The sequence below is a fragment of the Littorina saxatilis genome, unplaced genomic scaffold, assembly GCF_037325665.1.
Source record: "Littorina saxatilis isolate snail1 unplaced genomic scaffold, US_GU_Lsax_2.0 scaffold_1426, whole genome shotgun sequence".
NCBI classification, from domain to species: Eukaryota; Metazoa; Mollusca; class Gastropoda; order Littorinimorpha; family Littorinidae; genus Littorina; species Littorina saxatilis.
In genome coordinates, this window is record NW_027129449.1 from 2,501 (window position 1) to 27,500 (window position 25,000).

The 25,000-nt window shown below is 43.1% G+C and overlaps 1 protein-coding gene across 1 annotated transcript in view; it reads left to right on the forward strand.

The window, feature by feature from the left end:
• LOC138957726 (uncharacterized) overlaps positions 1–25,000 on the forward strand; it is a 27,680-nt gene that overhangs the window by 1,601 nt on the left and 1,079 nt on the right. Inside the window, exons 2-4 of the mRNA XM_070328786.1 lie at positions 831–915; positions 8,065–8,187; positions 8,657–8,866. Of these exons, the coding sequence (XP_070184887.1) occupies positions 831–915; positions 8,065–8,187; positions 8,657–8,866 (418 nt within the window). The remainder of the gene's footprint in view (positions 1–830; positions 916–8,064; positions 8,188–8,656; positions 8,867–25,000) is intronic.

The following is a 25,000-nucleotide window of genomic DNA, read 5'->3' on the forward strand; positions in this document are numbered from 1 at the left end:
CATTGTTCGCACCTGGCAAAGCCGGCGTACGGCTCTAAGTACTTCTTCCCGGCGAAGCCGGCTACCCGGCGAAGCGGGTATTCCTCTAGTACTTTAATATTTAGCTTAATTTCGGAATATGATAACTTGGCATTACACAAGTTACTCATATCATTTGAAAGAGAGAGAAAGAGACAGAGATGCAGACAGAAAGGTAAACAGGCAAATAGACCGGCAGACAAGCAGACAGTCACACATACCGACATCCCGACATACCCACATACAGACAGACAGACAGACAGACAGACATACAGACATACAGACAAGTATACAGAGAGACAGACAAACAGACATGAATACAGACATGCGGACAGACAGACACGTATACAGAGAGACAGACAAACAGGCATACATGCATACAGTCAACACGGACAGACAAAGAGACACATGCTAAACCAGATTAGGAGTGTAAACAGAAACCTGATATATTTTCTGTGCAATGTGTGTCCACGTTTGTGTCTGTTTTTCTCTATTGTGCAGGTTGCCATGGTCGTCAACATCTTGATAAGCCTCTGTGTTCTCTATTGTGCAGGTTGCCATGGTCGTCAACATCTTGATAAGCCTCTGTGTTCTCTATTTTGCAGGTTGCCATGGTCGTCATTCTCTATTTTGCAGGTTGCCATGGTCGTCATTCTCTATTTTGCAGGTTGCCATGGTCGTCATTCTCTATTTTGCAGGTTGCCATGGTCGTCATTCTCTATTTTGCAGGTTGCCATGGTCGTCATTCTCTATTGTGCAGGTTGCCATGGTCGTCAACATCTTGATAAGCCTCTGTGTTCTCTATTTTGCAGGTTGCCATGGTCGTCAACATCTTGATAAGCCTCTGTGTTCTCTTGTATCTGGAGGAACTGCAGACAACTTTGGCAGAGAATGAAGGTGTGTGTGTGTGTGTGTGTGTGTGTGTGTGTGTGTGTGTGTGTGTGTGTGTGTGTGTATGTGTGTGCGTATGTGTGTGTATGTGTGTGTATGTATGTGTGTGTGTCTGTGTGTGTATGTGTGTGTGCATGTGTGTGTGTGGGTGTGTATGTAGAATAGAATAGAATAGAATAGAATAGAATAGAATTTATTGTCATCAACCCTTAAGGATATTGACACAAGTTGTACAATAAATGAATGGATAAATAATGTACAAATTATTTCATTCAATATTGAAACAATTAAAAACAAAGGCTCCAAGCAATTTTTGAATTTTTTCGTCTTTTTTAAATAACAGATCGTTTATGTATGTACGGGGTGTGGGGTGTGTGTGTGTGTGTGTGTGTGTGTGTGTGTGTGTGTGTGTGTGTGTGTGTATGTGTGTGTGTGTGTGTGTGTGTGTGTGTGCATGGGTGTGTGTGTGTGTGTGTGTGTGTGTGTGTGTGTGTGTGTGTGTGTGTGTGCGCGTGTGTGTGTGTTCGCTTTATACTATCAAATTCATATTGTTACACGACACTTGAGATTGCCACAAGTTCTCAAATGTCGTATAGTTGTGTTCTTTTATTCTACGTCGCCCGTCTTCGCAGCAGCAGAAAACAACTCGTCAAATTGAGTTCGAGGATTTATTTAGCATTACATACATACAACTGCACATCTAGCAGAACTCAAATAGAAGCTTTTTTTTACATTCAAATCGCGCTGGCATATATAGTAAATACTCAATCTCGAGAATATTCCAGACCGAACATGATACAACTACATTATATGCGAACCGCCCATGGACTAGAATGGTGACGTTCTCTGTGACGTACATCAAAAGGTGCCGACGCCCTTAATCCGATCGAACGCCACGAACTCACACTAAATCAGCATGGTAAACAACTTGTTTTGACAGGACTAGAAAGTTCACCTGCATTCTCGTCCAAGCATAAATATTGTGTTTACAAAATATAATATCGGTACTTTCCCACAAAGTACAAATAAGTCAACCACATGCAACACACAAAACCGAACCAAAGCTCAGCAACGGCAGCGTTTCCTAACATTACCCCCAACACCAGAAGAAATTTACCTAATTTCTTTCAATCATTGAAACGCTACCTATACACATATTATGTATACATAACAGATTGAAATCCAGGTATGTGTACATCAGTCTGTTGGAGAATGAACACAGTTTAACTCACATACTCGGCTGAGAAAATCTGCTCCAACATTGTCTGAACCCTTGATCGATTCCACTCGCATATCAAAGTTCTGCAAATACATCACCCACCTCATGATACGATTATTCACAAACTTCGCAGAGTTCAGGTAGGTGAGGGGTTTGTGATCAGTCTGAAGCACGAATTTCACCCCTTGGAGGTAGAGTTCAAATTTCTTGATTCCCCACACGATGGCTAAACACTCTTTCTCCATGGTCGAGTAGTTCTTCTCGGCTCCTGACAGCTTCTTGCTGGCATAGCTGACCGGAAACGGTTTACCTCCATGCTCTTGCATCAGCATGGCGCCAATCCCTTCGTCCGATGCGTCTGTACGCAAGATGAACTCTTTGGCAGTATCAGGAAGGCGTAGCACCGGGTCTCGTGACATCAGGTCGCGCACGGTCTGGTATGCCTTCTCCTGAGCTGGTCCCCAGAGTATTCGGTTGGGGCATCCTTTTCGGGTCATGTCCGACAAAGGCGCCGTTATGGCGGCGAAGTTTGGAATGAACTCTCTGTAGTACCCAGCCAATCCAAGGAAGGATCGCACCTGCTTCTTGGTTTCAGGACGTGGCGCATTGAGGATCTTGGTGACGTTTTCCAACAAAAGCCCCTTTTGACCTTCCTTCAGTGAATGACCTATGAAGTCAACGTTGTCGGTCCCCAAAATGCACTTGCTGGGCCTCACGGTCAGATTGGCTTTTGTCAGGCGGGAAAACAGTTCCCTCAAAGTCTCCAGATGCTCCGCAAAGGTCTCCGTGTGGACTAGCAGATCATCCCAGTAGTACACAACATTCTTCATTCCTTTGAGCATTTTTCGCATTCCCCTCTTAAGGGTAGCACCACTGTTCACCATGCCAAAAGGCATCCGCAGGCACTCATACGTTCCGTCTGGAGTTGCAAAGGCGGTCTTTGGTATGTCCTCTTCGCGCACAGGAATCTGCCAATATCCCTTACTGAGATCGATCTTTGAGAAGATCTTACTGCCGGTTAACTGTCGGAATAGATCAGTTGCCGTCGGCATTGGTTCAGGGTCAAACACGGTGATCTTATTCACTTTCCTGAAGTCAATGCATACCCTGTTTGTGCCGTCTTTCTTCTTGACAACAACAACGGGAGATGAGTAAGGGGATGATGATTCACGAATGACTCCCATCTTCAACATGTTGTCGATGTCCTTCTTCAAGGATTCCCGAGCCTGAAACGGGATAGGGTATGGTTTTGAGCGAACAGGAACGTCAGATGTGAGGTGGACTTCATGTTCGACCAAGGACGTAGAGCCTGGAACATCAGAGAACCTATGGGAGAAGTCGCCCATAAAATCATGCAGCTCCTTCTGCTGGTCTTCTGTCAGGTCAGGTCCTAACTTGACGTCATCCACTCCCTCTTTATTGTGGAGGTCTCCCAACTCCAGTAGTTCCTCACCGTCGAACTCGTCTAGTTCGGCTGGTTCTTCCACACTTGCTGCGACCTGTACTGCTTCCGGAGGTCTCTCCACATACAGTTTCAGGAGGTTAGCGTGGTAGATCTTGGACTTCTTGCCGACATTCACCTTGTAGTCGTTCATCCCTACCACGGCCTCAACCTCGTATGGGCCTTTCCACTGCATCAGTAGTTTGTTGTGATCAGTGGGAAGCAGTATCAGCACTTTGTTACCTGGTGTAAACTTCCTGTTTACGGCTTTGCGGTCGTAGTAGTGCTTTCCGCTATCCTGAGATTTTCTCAAGTTTTCTCTCGCAATCTCGAGAGTCTCCTCCAGTTTCTCTCGCAACTCGAACACGTACTGGTAACTGTTCTTCACTTCAGGTGTGTCCACATCTTTCGTCCACAATTCCTTTAGTATCTGCATCGAGCCTCTCACGGTCCGCCCGTACATCAGCTCGAACGGGGAGAATCCAGTTGACTCTTGTGGCACCTCCCTGTATGCAAACAGCAAGGCATTGATGTAGCGATGCCACTGCCTTGGCTGCTCACTGCATAGTTTCTTCAGCGTGGACTTCAGCGTCGCATTGAATTTTTCGACCAGCCCATTGCACATCGGGTGATAGGGTGTCGTAGTCAAGTGACGAATGCTCAGCAGCCTGTTGACCTCTTCCATGCATTCAGAGACAAACTGTGTTCCCAAGTCTGTGAGGATCTCTTCAGGAACCCCAATTCTGCTGAAAATGTCCACAAGTGCCTCGGCAACAGTCTCGGTGTCAATTTTCTTCAGAGGCACGGCTTCTGGGTACCTGGTTGCATAGTCTACCAGGGTCAGTACCCAACGATGACCCGCTTCACTTGGCGGTTTTATCTCGCCGATGAGGTCAATGGCCACCCTCTTGAAAGGTCGGTCGATCAAAGGCATCTTCTGCAACGGCACTTTCGGGACCCTTCCTCGAGGTATGGTTTTCTGGCAAATATCGCACGATCGGCAGAATCGAGTCACATCTGCATGCAGTCCTGGCCAGTAAAACGCAGCCTGGATTCTGTCCGATGTCTTCTTGACACCCAGGTGACCTCCCATAATAGAGTCGTGGGCCACCTCCATCACCTGGCGCCTAAGTGGTTGAGGCACCAGAACTTGACGTAATGGCTTCCCACCGTTGACTCTCGCGTGCTGGAACACTCTGTACAGGATCTTGGCCTTTACTTCAAATTGCACAGTGCCTTCGCCCTTAGTCATCTCCTTGACAGGACGACTCCTGTACTTTGTTAAGGTCGAATCAGCTTCCTGTAGCTGAATCAGCTGATCCCTGTCCACGACAGCAGTTGCAGAACTGTTGGTGACCCTGAGTGGCGTAGTTGTTTTGTCCTTCTTCGCCTGGGCTCTGGTCGTCACAGCGCTTACAACCTGCGGCTGGTCGCGGCGATGCACAGTTGCTCTGTCATCTCGTAACAGTTCGCTGATATCTTCATTCGCGAATGGCAGTGGGTCTTCCTCCTCAACAGCAGGCTGAGCTGCGCCCATTCTCCATTCGACATCAGGGTCATCAGGACGTCTCGCACCCCCAATGTTCCCAATTAGTAGATCGTACAAGGGCTTCTTCAGGCAGACGGCCTCAACTTCACCGGTGAAGTATGGAGTATCGATCTGGATTTTTACCACTGGTGCCTTCACGCATTTGCTGTCAGCCATGAGCGTCCACTTGAAGTCACCAGTGAATTTCTCTGTTGGCACCAGATCATCTTTGACAATGACTCCATTGCAGCCCGAATCTCTGAGAACAGTCACTTCCTGCTTCTCAACAAATCCCTTCGACACGGGCATGTTCGACACTGACACAGCTGCGCTGGCGACGACAGAGATTGACCTGCCATTGGCGAGTAGAAGCTGGCCATCAGATATACATTCTTCCACGTCCGATGGTGTAGCCACTTGCTCGGCAGCCCTTGGAAGTATGACGCTGCTCGCACATACTTGTTGGTTCGAGCCACTCGTTTGCCTCTTGTTGTCGTAATATCTCCGTCGATGTTCTTGCGCTTTGTCATTGACATGTCCGTTATTTTTCTTTTGGGGACAGTTGGCGACTCGGTGGCCCTTGGCATTGCAATGGAAACACGTTATGTTCTGCCCTTCATTGGATGATGGTGCGGACTCAGTTTGTCCCTTGACAGGTTGGTTTTTCTGGTTCCCACTCTTCTGGAAAGGTTTCGATGACTTTGACGTCCCCAGGGTCCTTCCATGAGCAATGAGATAACGCTCAGCAGCATCAGTAATGTCCTTCAAACCCCGCAGTTTTTGCTCTTCCAAGCGGGTTGCCAGGTCCTTCGGGCAGGCATTAAGGAACTGCTCCTTCACGATCAAGTCCCGCAGACTCTCGTATGACTGCTCTTCACCTGATAACTCCACCCACTTCTGCAGGTATGACGACAGGCGCTCCACAAACTGGCTCGGTGTCTCTCCAGACAATGGCTGGCATTCGCGGAAGCGTTGACGGTAGCCCCTTTCAGTGAAGTTGTAGCAACGCAACAGAGCTTCCTTCAGTACATCATAGTCTCTGGCGTCATCATTTGAGAGTCTAGTGTAGACCTCAAGTGCTGCCCCAGTCAAATGTGCGCTGAGTTGAATCGCCCAGTCGTCGCGCTGCCATCTAGCACTCTCAGCGAACCTCTCGAATCTTGCAAGGTAGCAGTCGATCTGGTCCTTCCCGTCAGCGAATGCTGGAAGTTTCGGTGCCCTGTGTAACATTTGCTGCTGGTTATCTCTTTGGCGTGGTGCCTCGTGCTCACTTTGAACACGCACCATTTCTGTCTGAAGCTCTAAGCGTTTCGTCTCCATTTCTATCTGGAGCTCTAAGCGTTTCAGCTCAATTTGCCTTTCTTCACGCTGTGCTTCTCTTTCTCTTTCTTCACGCTGCGCTTGTCTTTCTTTATCTTCACGCTGCGCTTGTCTTTCTTCACGCTGCGCTTGTCTTTCTTTTTCTTCACGCTGCGCTTGTCTTTCTTCACGCTCACGCTGCGCTTGTCTTTCTTCACGCTGCGCCAGCAGTCGTGTCTGGGACTCGACGAACTCCGTCAGCTGCTTGCCTTTCAGTCCCAGTTCAACTCCTTTTGCCCAGAACTCAGCCATTCTGGTCTTTTCCGGTGCGTTCGTCTGTATTCTTTCACAGCCACGAACGTAGACGAATGTAGTCTTCTAAAAGAACACAGTCTCTACTGCACCTCCGATGCTTCTCTCGTCGCTGTTCACCTTCGTAGACGCAGGCTGCCACCCTCCTCGTCTAACGTGACGGCGCACTCTGCTCACGATACGTACACGACGTACCCCAGTCGTATTTCGTAGTATTAATGCACTAGCTCCGCGACGAAGTCCGTCTCGTCCAAACGGCAGCTAACCTCTGTAATCCCGATACACTCCGGCGTCGCTCACCGTACCGAGCTGCGGCGATTACCAAACTCTTCACCAGTCACACCGAATCCACGGTTCCGTAGTCTCAATACTGATCCCTCAGGATACACCCGATTGATGGCTACCTCCTGTGACTGTCTTGACACTGGTCCTTGTTGCTGGAAAACCCTTGGCGTTAAACGTAGATCCCGGCTTGGCCCCCAATTGTTACACGACACTTGAGATTGCCACAAGTTCTCAAATGTCGTATAGTTGTGTTCTTTTATTCTACGTCGCCCGTCTTCGCAGCAGCAGAAAACAACTCGTCAAATTGAGTTCGAGGATTTATTTAGCATTACATACATACAACTGCACATCTAGCAGAACTCAAATAGAAGCTTTTTTTAACATTCAAATCGCGCTGGCATATATAGTAAATACTCAATCTCGAGAATATTCCAGACCGAACATGATACAACTACATTATATGCGAACCGCCCATGGACTAGAATGGTGACGTTCTCTGTGACGTACATCAAAAGGTGCCGACGCCCTTAATCCGATCGAACGCCACGAACTCACACTAAATCAGCATGGTAAACAACTTGTTTTGACAGGACTAGAAAGTTCACCTGCATTCTCGTCCAAGCATAAATATTGTGTTTACAAAATATAATATCGGTACTTTCCCACAAAGTACAAATAAGTCAACCACATGCAACACACAAAACCGAACCAAAGCTCAGCAACGGCAGCGTTTCCTAACACATATGCATACTACTTCTATACAATAGCATATAATGTCTGTGTATGTAGCTCATACAGCCAATATGCCAAAATCGTTGTTGCCATTGTTTGAATGTTTGCATAGGATTTGAATTGTCGTGGCTCAACGCAAATATGGATTGTTGTTTCTCGTAATATTAGAGGTATTGTCGGGCTGAGGTGGTTGAAATGCATTCCACTTTTCTACGGTAAACGCACAATAAAGTATCAGTGGTAACAATGCCCGAACCTTTTTTTTATCGCTGAAACAGAACAGTGATTTCTGCGTAAAACTGGATTGACATTTTCTGTAACTGTTGTCTTTGTTTCCAGCAACAACATGCAGCTCTGTACCAATCGTGGAAGGCATGACAGGACGCATAGCCTTCAACCTCACGAATCAGATGAATGCAAAAACAGATTTCTTTGTGGTCAAAATACAACGAGAGGGGCACGGTAAATAGCATTGTAAACATTTGATCGAGGAATGACTTCATAATAACACAACGCAGACACACAGGGCAAATTATTGCATATATAACAACGAACTCTGCTTATGGCCTGTTCACATGCATCAATCAACACCGTCGATAGACCATGTAATAAGTCATTTAATCATTGATCTGATCAAGCAAGGAACTATTAAGCCAATCAATACATTCAAAACGAAAACAAATTATAATAAACGCATCATCAATTACATCAACACAGACTTCGGTAGTCATTCAAGGAAAATGCGTATAAGGTAAACTCACACGTACATGCTTGTCCGACGTTCCTTGTGCCTTGTTTATCCCCAATCGCTAAGCGGGGGACATTTACTGGGTGTAGGTGGCAGATTTCAATGTATAGGCATTACATTGATGTGTTGTTCAGTTCCTTTGGCATAACTGTAACATCACTTTTTTCTTTATTGTTTTGTCAGCTGAGGTTCTTCGTTGTGAGCGACAGAAACCAAATTCAACGATAGTGTGCGAATACCCAGACAGTCACTTCAGTTCAGAGGGAATTGATGGAAACGAGATCGTCTTGGTCTCCCCACACGCTACAACTGACCTCGAGGGTGTCTACATACTGCATGTTGTTGTGGACGGCAAACCTTATCCACCGACGAGCTGCAATTTAACAGTTTTCGGTGAGGATCGTACAACTTGTGTTACCAACGAGCTGCAATTTAACAGTGTTCGGTGAGGATCGTACAACTTGTGTTACCAACGAGATGCAATTTAACAGTGTTCGGTGAGGATCGTACACCTTGTGTTACCAACGAGCTGCAATTTAACAGTGTTCGGTGAGGATCGTACACCTTGTGTTACCAACGAGCTGCAATTTAACAGTGTTCGGTGAGGATCGTACACCTTGTGTTACCAACGAGCTGCAATTTAACAGTTTTCGGTGAGGATCGTACAACTTGTGTTACCAACGAGCTGCAATTTAACAGTTTTCGGTGAGGATCGTACAACTTGTGTTACCAACGAGCTGCAATTTAACAGTGTTCGGTGAGGATCGTACACCTTGTGTTACCAACGAGCTGCAATTTAACAGTTTTCGGTGAGGATCGTACAACTTGTGTTACCAACGAGCTGCAAGTTAACAGTGTTCGGTGAGGATCGTACACCTTCTGTTACCAACGAGCTGCAAGTTAACAGTGTTCGGTGAGGATCGTACAACTTGTGTTACCAACGAGCTGCAAGTTAACAGTGTTCGGTGAGGATCGTACACCTTGTGTTACCAACGAGCTGCAAGTTAACAGTGTTCGGTGAGGATCGTACACCTTGTGTTACCAACGAGCTGCAATTTAACAGTGTTCGGTGAGGATCGTACAACTTGTGTTACCAACGAACTGCAAGTTAACAGTGTTCGGTGAGGATCGTACACCTTGTGTTACCAACGAGCTGCAAGTTAACAGTGTTTGGTGAGGATCGTACAACTTGTGTTACCAACGAGCTGCAATTTAACAGTGTTCGGTGAGGATCGTACACCTTGTGTTACCAACGAGCTGCAATTTAACAGTGTTCGGTGAGGATCGTACACCTTGTGTTACCAACGAGCTGCAATTTAACAGTTTTCGGTGAGGATCGTACAACTTGTGTTACCAACGAGCTGCAAGTTAACAGTGTTCGGTGAGGATCGTACACCTTGTGTTACCAACGAGCTGCAAGTTAACTGTGTTCGGTGAGGATCGTACACCTTGTGTTACCAACGAGCTGCAAGTTAACAGTGTTCGGTGAGGATCGTACACCTTGTGTTACCAACGAGCTCCAATTTAACAGTGTTCGGTGAGGATCGTACAACTTGTGTTACCAACGAGCTGCAAGTTAACAGTGTTCGGTGAGGATCGTACACCTTGTGTTATCAACGAGCTGCAAGTTAACAGTGTTCGGTGAGGATCGTACACCTTGTGTTACCAACGAGCTGCAATTTACCAGTGTTTGGTGAGGATCGTACAACTTGTGTTACCAACGAGCTGCAAGTTAACAGTGTTCGGTGAGGATCGTACACCTTGTGTTACCAACGAGCTGCAAGTTAACAGTGTTCGGTGAGGATCGTACAACTTGTGTTACCAACGAGCTGCAATTTAACAGTGTTCGGTGAGGATCGTACACCTTGTGTTACCAACGAGCTGCAATTTAACAGTGTTCGGTGAGGATCGTACAACTTGTGTTACCAACGAGCTGCAAGTTAACAGTTTTCGGTGAGGATCGTACCCCTTGTGTTACCAACGAGCTGCAATTTAACAGTGTTCGGTGAGGATCGTACACCTTGTGTTACCAACGAGCTGCAATTTAACAGTGTTCGGTGAGGATCGTACACCTTGTGTTACCAACGAGCTGCAAGTTAACAGTGTTCGGTGAGGATCGTACAACTTGTGTTACCAACGAGCTGCAATTTAACAGTGTTCGGTGAGGATCGTACACCTTGTGTTACCAACGAGCTGCAAGTTAACAGTTTTCGGTGAGGATCGTACAACTTGTGTTACCAACGAGCTGCAATTTAACAGTTTTCGGTGAGGATCGTACAACTTGTGTTACCAACGAGCTGCAATTTAACAGTGTTCGGTGAGGATCGTACACCTTGTGTTACCAACGAGCTGCAATTTAACAGTGTTCGGTGAGGATCGTACAACTTGTGTTACCAACGAGCTGCAAGTTAACAGTGTTCGGTGAGGATAGTACACCTTGTGTTACCAACGAGCTGCAATTTAACAGTTTTCGGTGAGGATCGTACAACTTGTGTTATTTATGTACACTTGGCATCTGGAAGATATTCGTTTGACACTTACTGTTCTCATTTAAATCATACTGATATTTCCCATTTGGAGAGAAAACATAATTTAAACTATTAGTGTTAGCAATGTCTGGAGGAAAACAAAAGACGGACGTGGTTTTCTTGTCTTGCTTCATTCACATAATTATCATCATCAGCATCCTTACTCTCTGAACCTTGGATAAATTGCTGAAACAGTCAGGCTTTCTCTGGGAATAACTCACGTTATTATCAGCATGCTTAAATAACTCTCTAAACCTTGGATAATTTGCCGAAGTTGTCAGGCTTTGTCTGAAAATAACTCAATTTGGTTTGGGCTGAGAAATGTTTAAGACATGCTGATCAATGATTTGTTCGAAATGATAAGCTCTTGGGAACAAATTTAAATATATACACATGTTCATGTTTCATAAATTATATACCCACAAAGTCAACATTTGTATCAATGTAACTGTTTTTCCTAGAGCTTATCCGTATCAGAACATCTAAAGCATTTCTGCAAAACTTTAAATCATTATGATGAATAGTTGTGAGAGTATCTTGTCATCCATGAACTAACATGTTTTGATTCATCGCTTTGTTTATTTTTCATTAATAACTTTTACTATGTCAATCTTAAAGTTGACTCTCTTTTTATCATAATAGTATTATTCTACTTACATTCAAACACATGTACACCAAATGTAACACACACAGTTCAGTTTCATGAATGTTGTGGTCACATGACTTGAATTGAAAAACGGCGTATTTTTATGGTAGTTCCTGCCCTTAGATAGCTCTCTGAACCTTGCATAGCGTTGTTGAAGCTGTCAGGCTTTGTCTGGAAATAACTCACATCATCATCAGCATCCTCAATAACTCTCTGAACCTTGGATAATGTGCCGAAGCAGTCAGGCTTTCTCTGGGAATAACTCACATCATCATCAGCATCCTCAATAACTCTCTGAACCTTGCATAATGTGTCGAAGTTGTCCCGCTTTGTCTGGAAATAACTCAATCTGTTTTGGGCTGAGCTAACATAGGCTACCCTCCGCAGTTAGCTAAGAGTTCAGCATGCTCGTCACGTGGTGGTGTATGTCGGGAAAAGACGGTAAATAACTCTGTGGGGTTTGCATTGGTTGTGAAAAAAGTGCATTATCTTGCTTTAATTGAGGCAGATGTTCTCGTGCACCATTAAAGGCCAGTCACTAGCGAGGGATGTGAACAAGGGGCTCGTGTGGAAAGCTTGTCTCACTAAACGCTGGAGTAGTCACATTTTCCCAACCCGTGCACATCAGACATATTTCTTTGTGGAGTTGGTCTATTACGGAAGGTTGGCATCTAATCAGGACTACACATTTCCTTTACTTTTAGTTTCAGTTTGTTGACATACTCACTTGGTCCTTACGTGTTAAAGTTTAACTGTGTTTTACGGAGTGTACGAGTGGCTGATGGTCAAGGGGAGGTAAAATGGCTAACACGTAACAGTAAAAACAAACAAGTCGCGTAAGGCGAAAATACAATATTTAGTCAAGTAGCTGCCATTTTTGAGCAAGACCGTAAACTCGTAGCATCGTCAGTCCACCGCTCATGGCAAAGGCAGTGAAATTGACAAGAAGAGCGGGGTAGTAGTTGCGCTAAGAAGGATAGCACGCTTTTCTGTACCTCTCTTTGTTTTAACTTTCTGAGCGTGTTTGTAATCCAAACATATCATATCTATATGTTTTTGGAATCAGGAACCGACAAGGAATAAGAGGAAAGTGTTTTTAAATTGATTTGGACAATTTAATTTTGATAATAATTTTCATATATTTATATTTCAGAGCTTGTTTTTAATCCGAATATAACATATTTATATGTTTTTGGAATCAGCAAATGATGGAGAATAAGATAAACGTAAATTTGGATCGTTTTATACATTTTTATTTTTTTTTACAATTTTCAGATTTTTAATGACCAAAGTCATTAATTAATTTTTAAGCCACCAAGCTGAAATGCAATACTTGACGAAGATTACTTGACCAAAATTTCAACCAATTTCAACCAATTTGGTTGAAAAATGAGGGCGTGACAGTGCCGCCTCAACTTTCACGAAAAGCCGGATATGACGTCATCAAAGACATTTATCAAAAAAATGAAAAAAACGTTCGGGGATTTCATACCCAGGAACTCTCATGTCAAATTTCATAAAGATCGGTCCAGTAGTTTAGTCTGAATCGCTCTACACACACACACACACACACACGCACGCACACACGCACGCACATACACCACGACCCTCGTTTCGATTCCCCCTCGATGTTAAAATATTTAGTCAAAACTTGACTAAATGTAAAAAGTACCTATTTTGGAGTTTGAACATTAATCACCGTTGGTCTAGCTCAGTTGTGTGCCCTCTTTTTATATTTAGTCAAGTTTTGACTAAATATTTTAACATCGAGGGGGAATCGAAACGAGGGTATGGTGTATGTGCGTCTGTCTGTGTGTGTGTGTGTGTGTGTAGAGCGATTCAGACTAAACTACTGGACCGATCTTTACGAAATTTGACATGAGAGTTCCTGGGTATGAAATGCCCGAACGTTTTTTTCATTTTTTTGATAAATGTCTTTGATGACGTCATATCCGGCTTTTCGTGAAAGTTGAGGCGGCACTGTCACGCCCTCATTTTTCAACCAAATTGGTTGAAATTTTGGTCAAGTAATCTTCGACGAAGCCCGGGGTTCGGTATTGCATTTCAGCTTGGTGGCTTAAAAATTAATTAATGACTTTGGTCATTAAAAATCGGAAAATTGTAAAAAAAAATAAAAATTTATAAAACGATCCAAATTTACGTTTATCTTAATCTCCATCATTTTCTGATTCCAAAAACATATAAATATGTTATATTCGGATTCAAAACAAGCTCTGAAAATTAAATATATAAAAATTATTATCAAAATTAAATTGTCCAAATCAATTTAAAAACACTTTCATCTTATTCCTTGTCGGTTCCTGATTCCAAAAACATATAGATATGATATGTTTGGATTAAAAACACGCTCAGAAAGTTAAAACAAAGAGAGGTACAGAAAAGCGTGCTATCCTTCTTAGCGCAACTACTACCCCGCTCTTCTTGTCAATTTCACTGCCTTTGCCATGAGCGGTGGACTGACGATGCTACGAGTATACGGTCTTGCTGAAAAATGGCAGCTACTTGACTAAATATTGTATTTTCGCCTTACGCGACTTGTTTTATGTTTAGTCAAGTTTTGACTAAATATTTTAACATCGAGGGGGAATCGAAACGAGGGTCGTGGTGTATGTGCGTGTGTCTGTGCGTGTGTGTGTGTGTGTGTGTGTGTGTGTAGAGCGATTTAAACTACTGGACCGATCTTTATGAAATTTGACATGAGAGTTCCTGGGTATGAAATCCCCATACTTTTTTTCATTTTTTTGATAAATGTCTTTGATGACGTCATATCCGGCTTTTCGTGAAAGTTGAGGCGGCACTGTCACGCCCTCATTTTTCAACCAAATTGACCAAATTGGTTGAAATTTTGGTCAAGTAATCTTCGACGAAACCCGGACTTCGGTATTGCATTTCAGCTTGGTGGCTTAAAAAGTAATTAATGACTTTGGTCATTAAAAATCTGAAAATTGTAAAAAAAATTATTTTTTTTTAAAACGATCCAAATTTACGTTTATCTTATTCTCCATCATTTGCTGATTCCAAAAACATATAAATATGTTATATTCGGATTAAAAACAAGCTCTGAAAATTAAATATATAAAAATTATTATCAAAATTAAATTGTCGAAATGAATTGAAAAACACTTTCATCTTATTCCTTGTCGGTTCCTGATTCCAAAAACATATAGATATGATATGTTTGGATTAAAAACACGCTCAGAAAGTTAAAACAAAGAGAGGTACAGAAACGCCTGCTATCCTTCTTAGCGCAACTACTACCCCGCTCTTCTTGTCAATTTCACTGCCTTTGCCATGAGCGGTGGACTGACGATGCTACGAGTATACGGTCTTGCTGAAAAATGGCATTGCGTTCAGTTTCATTCTGTGAGTTCGACAGCTACTTGACTAAATATTGTATTTTCGCCTTACGCGACTTGTTATATTTATTCAAGTTTTGACTAAATATTTTAACATCGAGGGGGAATCGAAACGAGGGTCGTGGTGTGTGTGCGTGTGTGCGTGTGTGTGTGTAGAGCGATTCAGACTAAACTACTGGACCGATCTTTATGAAATTTGACATGAGAGTTCCTGGGTATGAAATCCCCGAACGTTTTTTTCATTTTTTTGATAAATGTCTTTGATGACGTCATATCCGGCTTTTCGTGAAAGTTGAGGCGGCACTGTCACGCCCTCATTTTTCAACCAAATTGGTTGAAATTTTGGTTAAGTAATCTTCGACGAAGCCCGGGGTTCGGTATTGCATTTCAGCTTGGTGGCTTAAAAATTAATTAATGACTTTGGTCATTAAAAATCTGAAAATTGTAAAAAAAAAATAAAATGTATAAAACGATCCAAATTTACGTTTATCTTATTCTCCATTATTTGCTGATTCCAAAAACATATAAATATGTTATATTCGGATTACAAACAAGCTCTGAAAATTAAATATATAAAAATTATTATCAAAATTAAATTGTCGAAATCAATTTAAAAACACTTTCATCTTATTCCTTGTCGGTTCCTGATTCCAAAAACATATAGATATGATATGTTTGGATTAAAAACACGCTCAGAAAGTTAAAACAAAGAGAGGTACAGAAAAGCGTGCTATCCTTCTTAGCGCAACTACTCCCCCGCTCTTCTTGTCAATTTCACTGCCTTTGCCATGAGCGATGGACTGACGATGCTACGAGTATACGGTCTTGCTGAAAAATGGCAGCTACTTGACTAAATATTGTATTTTCGCCTTACGCGACTTGTTATATTTAGTCAAGTTTTGACTAAATATTAAAACATCGAGGGGGAATCGAAACGAGGGTGTGGTGTATACATTGTGTGTGTCTGTGCGTGTGTGTGTGTGTGTGTGTGTGTGTGTGTGTGTAGAGCGATTCAGACTAAACTACTGGACCGATCTTTATGAAATTTGACATGAGAGTTCCTGGGCATGAAATCCCCGAACTTTTTTTTCATTTTTTTGATAAATGTCTTTGATGACGTCATATCCGGCTTTTCGTGAAAGTTGAGGCGGCACTGTCACGCCCTCATTTTTCAACCAAATTGGTTCAAATTTTGGTCAAGTAATTTTCGACGAAGCCCGGGGTTCGGTATTGCATTTCAGCTTGGTGGCTTAAAAATTAATTAATGACTTTGGTCATTAAAAATCTGAAAATTGTAAAAAAAAAATAAAAATTTATAAAACGATCCAAAGTTACGTTTATCTTATTCTCCATCATTTTCTGATTCCAAAAACATATAAATATGTTATATGTGGATTAAAAACAAGCTCTGAAAATTAAATATATAAAAATTATTATCAAAACTAATTTTTTCAAATCAATTTAAAAACACTTTCATCTTATTCCTTGTCGGTTCCTGATTCCAAAAACATATATATATAAGATATGTTTGGATTAAAAACACGCTCAGAAAGTTAAAACGAAGAGAGGTTCAGAAAAGCTTGCTAACCTTCCCAGCGCAACTACTACCCCGCTCTTCTTGTCAATTTCACTGCCTATGCCGTGAGCGGTGGACTGACGATGCTACGAGTATACGGTCTTGCTGAAAAATGGCATTGCGTTCAGTTTCATTCTGTGAGTTCGACAGCTACTTGACTAAATGTTGTAATTTCGCCTTACGCGACTTGTTTTATTGTAGGGTTTTCCTCAGATAATCTAGTCATATTACCTGTAAACGTATCTCCACTGCAAGACACTTTCCTTGTTCCTACCTGAATGGCTCAGGTTTTCGAGGTCTGTAAAGGGGAATATTACGTCAAATAACTTGACTGCCGGGCATAGTCTGTCTGGGTGGCTAGCGGGGGGCGTTTTTATTTATTTAAAAACAATCAAACGTTTACATTGTGCTTAAGGGGTTACTTGTGTGTTCAAATCGCGTGAAAGAAACATTACACATTTTGTGCACAGGTTCCTCTAAGCAATATGGACACATCTGTGCAAAGAAAAAAAGAGGTTGACGTATTAACTTTTTTTTTAGAATTTTTTTACTGGGGGTTGTCAAGTACGATTTTGCGAAAAACACTGCGATTTTTAATATGATCCCAACTGACATATTTAGCTCTACAAATAATAAATGAGACATTAGTTTGTGTATATAAATGAATGGAGAGTATAACTTTATCATAAAACGGTACTTATCAACGTGCATTTTCAGAAAATGATCGAGGTTTATCGAGGGCGTACACATAAAATTACCACTCCTTTAGTAGTAAAAACGTATTTAAAAAAAATTTGCGTGAAAAAAACATTACACATTTTGTGCACAGGTTCCTCTAAGCAATATGGACACATCTGTGCAAACAAAAAAGGTGGTCGACGTATTAATTTTTTTGTAGAATTTTTTTACCGGGGGTTGTCAAGTACGATTTTGTGAAAAACACTGCGATTCTTAAGGGGTTACTTGTGTGTTCAAATCGCGTGAAAGAAACATTACACATTTTGTGCACAGGTTCCTCTAAGCAATATGGACACATCTGTGCAAAGAAAAAAAGAGGTTGACGTATTAACTTTTTTTTTAGAATTTTTTTTACTGGGGGTTGTCAAGTACGATTTTGCGAAAAACACTGCGATTCTTAACATGATCCCAACTGACATATTTAGCTCTACAAATGATAAATGAAACATTAGTTTGTGTATATAAATGAATGGAGAGTATAACTTTATCATAAAACGGTACTTATCAACGTGCATTTTCAGAAAATGATCGAGGTTTCTCGAGGGTGTACACATTAAATTATAACTCCTTTAGTAGTAAAAACGTATTTAAAAAAAATTCGCTCGACAGAAACATAACTAAACTTGAACACAGCTAAGTTCACTGTATACATATACAATACCTGTAAACAAAATAAGTTGTTGCCTTATTGTCTGCTTCACAATAATTTATTATTCCCGTACCAACCCCACCCCCATTATCTTGACTGACAAAAATGATAAAAAGAAATACTTTGTGACCCTCCACCACGAAATGAGTCGCATGTCACCTCGCGCGGTTCTGCGCTAGGCTTAATAAAAGTCCGGGGAGTGTCTGGTAACAGTGTGAGGGTCACCTTAGTCACAGGCTTATAACTCAAACAGTTTTCGCTCTTTTCTAAAACGGTTTTCACCACTGGATAGAGCATAAAAGACTCTTTAGGAAAATGTAAAAATATGAAAATCATGCAAAGGTGACATGCGACTCATTTCGTGGTGGAGGGTCACATTTGGGAGCGCTGTAGGTCAGTTGGTAGAGCGCTGGACTTGTGATACATGAGTTTGAATCAGGGTGAAGGGGTGGGGGTCAGAACACTTGTTTGCAAGGTTACATAAACATCTGTCCCGTAGTTTTGCCTGAATCGCACTACAAACAATTAGTGTCCTTAGTGCCCCGGCGCAATCCCAACCCACCAACCACCCCCCTCCCTCGTCAACTTTTGATCACACACACACACACACACACACACACACACACACACACACACACACACACACACACACACACACACACACACTTACTCTCACACACACACACACACACACACACACATTGACACACACAAACACGCGCGCGCTTTCAAGCGCACACACAAATTGAGTGAGTCTTTGCTCGCCACTGCTTGTACTAAAACGCTGAAATCCACCTAACAATGAAAAATAGAAAAGAAAACACTTTTCTATAACGCAAGTCATGATTTACAGCTCAAAGCGATTTACAATTCCAACAAGAAAATTGGTTGATTAAAGTGTTATTTAGTATAAATATAATTTAAACTCTCTTTTTACTGTGCCTGTGGCTGGTGGGTACCACCAGTCACAACCCCTCGGTCTGCATGCTTTTATGGTGCATTTGTGTCTTAAATTGTGAGCTGATGTCAGGCATGTTTGACTGACCAGCAGTGGGCCGCTCACTTGGCTTTTTACCTGCGCCCGCGTCGCAGCAGCGCTCTTCACAAGCTCTTAGAATGGAATCCAGCGGAGATCCTTTTCGGTTCGACAAATGGTCTGCGCAGCTCCCCAGCACGGTGGCGGAGGAACTTTCTAAAGAGGGCTTTGACAGCAAACTAGCCCTCCTTCACGCCACCAAGGAGGACATTAATTCGCTCAAACTCAAACGCGGCCACCATGTCGCTAAAATCAACATGGCCGAAGCAATGTTTTCATAAAAGCAGCGGTATTGTACGGGCACATGTTGAATTTGGGTTACATGTGTTGCAGAGTATTTGAAAATCCGTAGGCATAAAAACATGCAAAGCAGAGTGATAGGTCCCTGTTGTGAATATAGTCAAGTAGATAAATTGATTACTTATGTTTCACACAAGTTTTGCTGTTGCAGCAGTCACTCTCATGAACGGCCGTTTGCGCAGCGTTCCATTGTTGTGGCAGCAGCCCTTGGTTGGTACAGGAACGGGACAAAGAACGGTTGTGTGGACTTTTGACACCGACACACTGAAGAATGAACAGATCTATGAGGTAACCGTCTCAATGGTCCAGGCTCAGGAAACAAATAGTATATATGGCCTGGGGCGATTGTAGCTTCCCTTCTTCGTGTCCAGCTCTCTCTCTCTCTCTCTCTCTCTCTCTCTCTCTCTCTCTCTCTCTCTCTCTCTCTCTCTCTCTCTCTCTCTCTCTCTCTCCCTCTCTCTCTCTCTCTCTCTCTCTCTCTCTCTCTCTCTCTCTCTCTCTCTCTCTCTCTCTCTCTCTCTCTCTCTCTCTCTCTCTCTCTCTCTCTCTCTCTCTCTCTCTTTGCGAATATGATTTTGAAGCGCATTACATAAAGTCGGTATCTGATATCTAAAGTCCTATATTTTGGATGCGGAGGAATTTTTCCTGGTGATGATCTGAGGTAACGGAATTGTTCATGCATTCTGAGGGAATTTGACAGGTATCGGGGTGTGTGTGTGTGTGTGTGGGGGGGCTTTTGGTGTGGGGTAAATGATTAAAACGCTTGCACCCTAACTATGAAAGCAGCCACACGCATACTCACAGAGGCACAGAGGCACGCATGTTTGTGTGACGGCTTGCACGAATGACCATTGAAAATTAGTTTTAATAAAAACAAGCGACATTTCCTTTGAGCACACAGGTGCTCAGCCAATGTGTATTGAAACTTTTTCAATTATCCCAAAATGTCATAACGTTTGGCAATATAATTATTTAACAACAACAAAAAGACTACCGGATTCCGTACATAAAAAAGTCAGGGGCTGTAACAACAATTCGCGGCATTCCAATGGCTGGCTGGCTTTGGATCTAGGTCACTTTAGTGGGAATATCGGTCAACTTCGAAACCTGAGGACCAGCCACTTCCGGTTCCCCTTTCAGAGTAATGAGATTGCAGGGGCCGTATAATTTTTCATCCAGTTTTGTCCTTTTTTTTCTCCAAAATTGATATTAGTCGGAAGAAACAAGCACACGTGTGACTACGTGTGGTGGGGGTATTTCCCGGCGAGTTTTCAGTGTTGTTGTTATTGCGAAGCGAAGCGGCTTCCCAGGGCGGAAGGCAGTCAGTTTGTGCATCAAACAGTGTTGTTGTGATGGATGGATGAGTGAGTGATGAGGGTGAATGAGTTAGTTAAACTGTGACTGAATATCTATTGATTGATTGATATTAAAGTGAACATTAGGGGGGGGGGGGGGTGTCAAGACAGCAGCGGACCAAGAAAACCTCCAAACAGACCTCGACAGACTGGCGTCCTGGGAACAGAAGTGGAAGATGGCATTCCATCCTGCCAAATGCACCGGCGTACACATGACCCGACGCCGTACCACCCTACCATACGAGTACCAGCTCCACGGCCAGAAACTCCAGGAGGAGACCCAGGCTAAGTACCTCGGCGTCACCCTGACCAAAGACCTGAAGTGGAACACCCACATCGCCAACATCACCAACAAGGCAAACAGAGCACTTGGCTTTGCTAGACGCAACATCAAGCTCAGCAACAAGAAGGTCAAGGCGGCTGCATACAAGGCACTAGTACGACCCATCCTAGAGTATGCCAGCCCAGTATGGGACCCACACACCGCTGAAGACAGTGCCTCTCTCGAAAAGGTCCAAAGAAGAGCAGCCAGATGGGTGTCGCATCGCTTCCGCCAGACCTCCAGCGTCAACAACATGCTCGAAGACCTTGAGTGGCCTACGCTTGAGAGCAGACGGAGGCGAGCGAGACTAACAACCTTCTACAAAGTCCACCACGACCTTGTCGCAGTGAAGAGCAACCACGCACCAAAACCAAGCCCACCCAAGTGCTCGACCAGGCAGACCCACGCTCTGTCCTACGAAATCCCCCACTCTAGGACAGCCTACAGGCAGAAAACATTCTTCCCGCGCACCATTCCAGAGTGGAACCGCCTGCCTGTAGAAACTGCCACAGCGCCATCCCTGGCATCCTTTCAGGCCAGGCTGGCAACTCTCCACTGACCCATCATCCCCCCCTCCCTACCCCCAACCTCCCCCCCCCCCCCCCGAACTTCACCCCTGACCAAGCAATAGACCGGAACCACCATCACCCAAGCGTAGCAGATTCATCACCATGCTGATGTTGGCTACCTATCACTAAGAAGAAGAAGAATGCACCATTGTGCACTCGCCTTGATGTAAGGAACACTACTGCAGTCTCCAACAGCTTCAAAGTGGGTTAGACAGGCTCTTGATAAAGACTGAGGCAAAATGTGCCAAATCACACATTGTCTTGAAAGAAGGAAAAATCTTCATTTGTCACCTTTCTGCACTTTTTTGACTTTGAGTGCATAGCCACAATGGTCACAGACAAGATGCATCAACCAGATTTGAAAAAGACCCCAAACTGAACTTGTTATGACTATTTGTAACCCCTCTCACCTTTTTGACTTGGCCGTACCCAAGCAAAAAGGCCAAAAAAATCATAACTAATTCCATGTTGACTTTTTGGTGGGGTGGACCTATTGTTCCAGACTCGCCTTGATTAGAGCAACACTAGTGCAGTGTCCAACAGCTTTTAAAATTTGTTTTGACCTCTTGACAATGTACATGTCAACAATCCCTGACTGTTGTATAGTAAGAACAAAATCTTCATTTTTCCCCTTTCTCCACCTTTTTGAGTGTCAGTGCATAGCCACAATGGTCACAGAAAAGATGCAGCAAACAGATTTGAAAAAGACCCAAAAGTGAACTTGTTATGACTATTTCTAACCTTTCCTACCTTGTTCACTTGGCCGTACCCAAGCCAAAAGACTAAAAAAAATCATAACTAATTCCATGTTCACTTTTTGGTGGGGTGGACCAATTGTTCCAGACTCGCCTTGATTAGAGCAACACTAGTGCAGTGTTCAACAGCTTTTAAAATTTGTTTTGACCTCTTGACAATGTACATGTAAACATGTAACCCTAATCCCTGACTGTTGTGCAGTGAGAAAAAAATCTTCATTTCTCCCTTTTCTCCACTTATTTGTGTGTCAGTGCATAGCCACAATGGTCACAGAAAAGATGCATCAAAAAGATTTGAAAAAGACCCAAAACGGAATTTGTTATGAATATTTCTAATCTTTTTTGGACATAGAAAAAAACAACACCCAAAATCTTCCTTTTTCCCTTCTTCAAAATTTGTCCAAAAAAAAACCAACACCCAAAATCTTCATTTTCCCCCTTCTTCACTTTTTTGACTGTCAGTGCATAGCCAGAATGGTCACAGAAAAGATGCAGCAAACAGATTTGAAAAAGACCCCAAACTGAACTTGTTATGACTATTCACCTTTTTGACTTGGCCGTACCCAAGCAAAAAGGCCAAACAAATCATAACTAATTCCATGTTCACTTTTTGGTGGGGTGGACCTATTGTTCCAGACTCGCCTTGATTAGAGCAACACTAGTGCAGTGTCCAACAGCTTTTAAAATTTGTTTTGACCTCTTGACAATGTACATGTCAACAATCCCTGACTATCCCTGACTTGTGTAGTAAGAAAAAATCTTCATTTTTCCCCTTTCTCCACTTTCTCTTTCATGAGGAAGGGATAATCACACATAGTGCGCAAGTGAGGTCAGAATGGTGAGGTGGGGTCTGAGGCTGGTAAGGGATTTGGGGGTAGGACCGACGAGAGGGCACGGATTCGGCGGTTCGCCGTGTCGAGTCAACTTCATATAGATCTGTGTAGGCGATCAACAGCCCCAGCCGATCTGGATCTGTTCAAGTCAAAAGTAAAGTCAAGGATACGAAGAAGTTTACCGAAAAACATCGATCCCAAGGACTCATGTTGTAACTTTTCAAAGCAGTTACATTCAATCAAAGCTCTATCCACATTAAACCGAACGGGAATCGTCGAAGATCCACGCAACTTCACTGCAATGTCGAAAACGAACTCATAATGTCACCGCAGATCTATAGTTGGTTTTGGTTTTGTGTCGCAGCAAAGAAACGAAGCAAATCTCCGGCTTTTAGACTATTTCACACTAAAAAAAACGTTCATTTAGCGGGTTATTAACATATATTTATTTGAGGTTGCAAGGCAATGGCATCGGAGATGTACTCCTTCGAACACACGACATAGGTTAGAAATTGACTTCATTTGAGCGCTTTTTACGGCCAAAACAGAGTGAGCTTTTTGACGGGTTTATGGAAAAATCACTTCGGGGGCAGGTCTAAAATCCTGTGTACAGTGCCAAATCATACATCATTCAAAAGAGCAAAGTATGTTCTTTATTCTAACATATGGGCTAGGGTAAGTCATAGATATAAATAGACAGTGTCTGTCTATTATATCTGTAGGCAAGTGTATTCCATTCCTTCGATAGTCTCGTCATCTAGATCTACACTTGCGTGAACAATGCAATTTTGAGTCTGTTTTGCATAAAAGACCTGCGAGATTTGTAGAAGTCAAAACAACAACTTACAGTCCAGCCTCTCAACTTTCGTTCCATGCAATTTGTTTGTCTGTACGTATAGACTGAGGGGTGCCCCGAAATGATTTGTAATCACAACATTCACAGACTTCAAATACGCCATTGAAAACTCGTCCACGTGCGTTTTAGATATACTTGGGACTAAAACTGTCGTACCTACCAAAGGCCGCTTCGCGTAAGAAAATGACTACCAGAGTCGCAAGGCTCGGGATTTTTTTTACAAGAAATTTATATTTCGTTGTTCTAGTCCGAATGAATATGAAGATATGGCGAGTTGAAAACGCCGATTCTTTCGCCAGAAACACGTCTGTTTCCACACCGGAAAGAAGGAATGGACTGAGCTACTAGAAGCACGGCGCCGTGCGTACAATCGATCGAATGATGTTATTCACACAATACCACTTGGCGATCTCTAAAAAATCATTTAAAAACGAACTAGTTGACATGTAATGAAACTATTTACTGAAATCAAGAAGTATCTTAGTTCTAGCCGTGCATATGACACACCCTTTCGCGAAAGCACACTGAACCGTGCGTATACGCATTCGCACCCGCAAACCACCAACCCAGGCGGGTTATCCAGATCCAGATCCAGATCCAGATCCAAGGGAAGTAACTCAGTGAGTATAAACATGAGCAAGAACCGCAACCCGAACACACTCGTAACACCTTAAGAAGAAAAGTTGTTCAGGGTGATTAGTACTAGCCTGTGTTAAAAATGTTAAGTGCTATCCCTAATCGTTGTTGCTCTACCCTCGAACATATTTAAGTGGTAGAACCAAAAATGTCAACACCGAACGAGCCTCAGTAACGCGCCCCCCCCCCCCCCCCCCCCCTGACCTCTGTACTGTGCCACATGCATGGTGTTTTTTTCCACACACTTGTCAAGTTCCGTTTCCCTGCATTCCTTGGTCAGTGTGACAGTTTTGAGACGCACGAGAGTTTAATCGAATATATTAAAATGCGACATTGAGCGTGGGGCTCTTT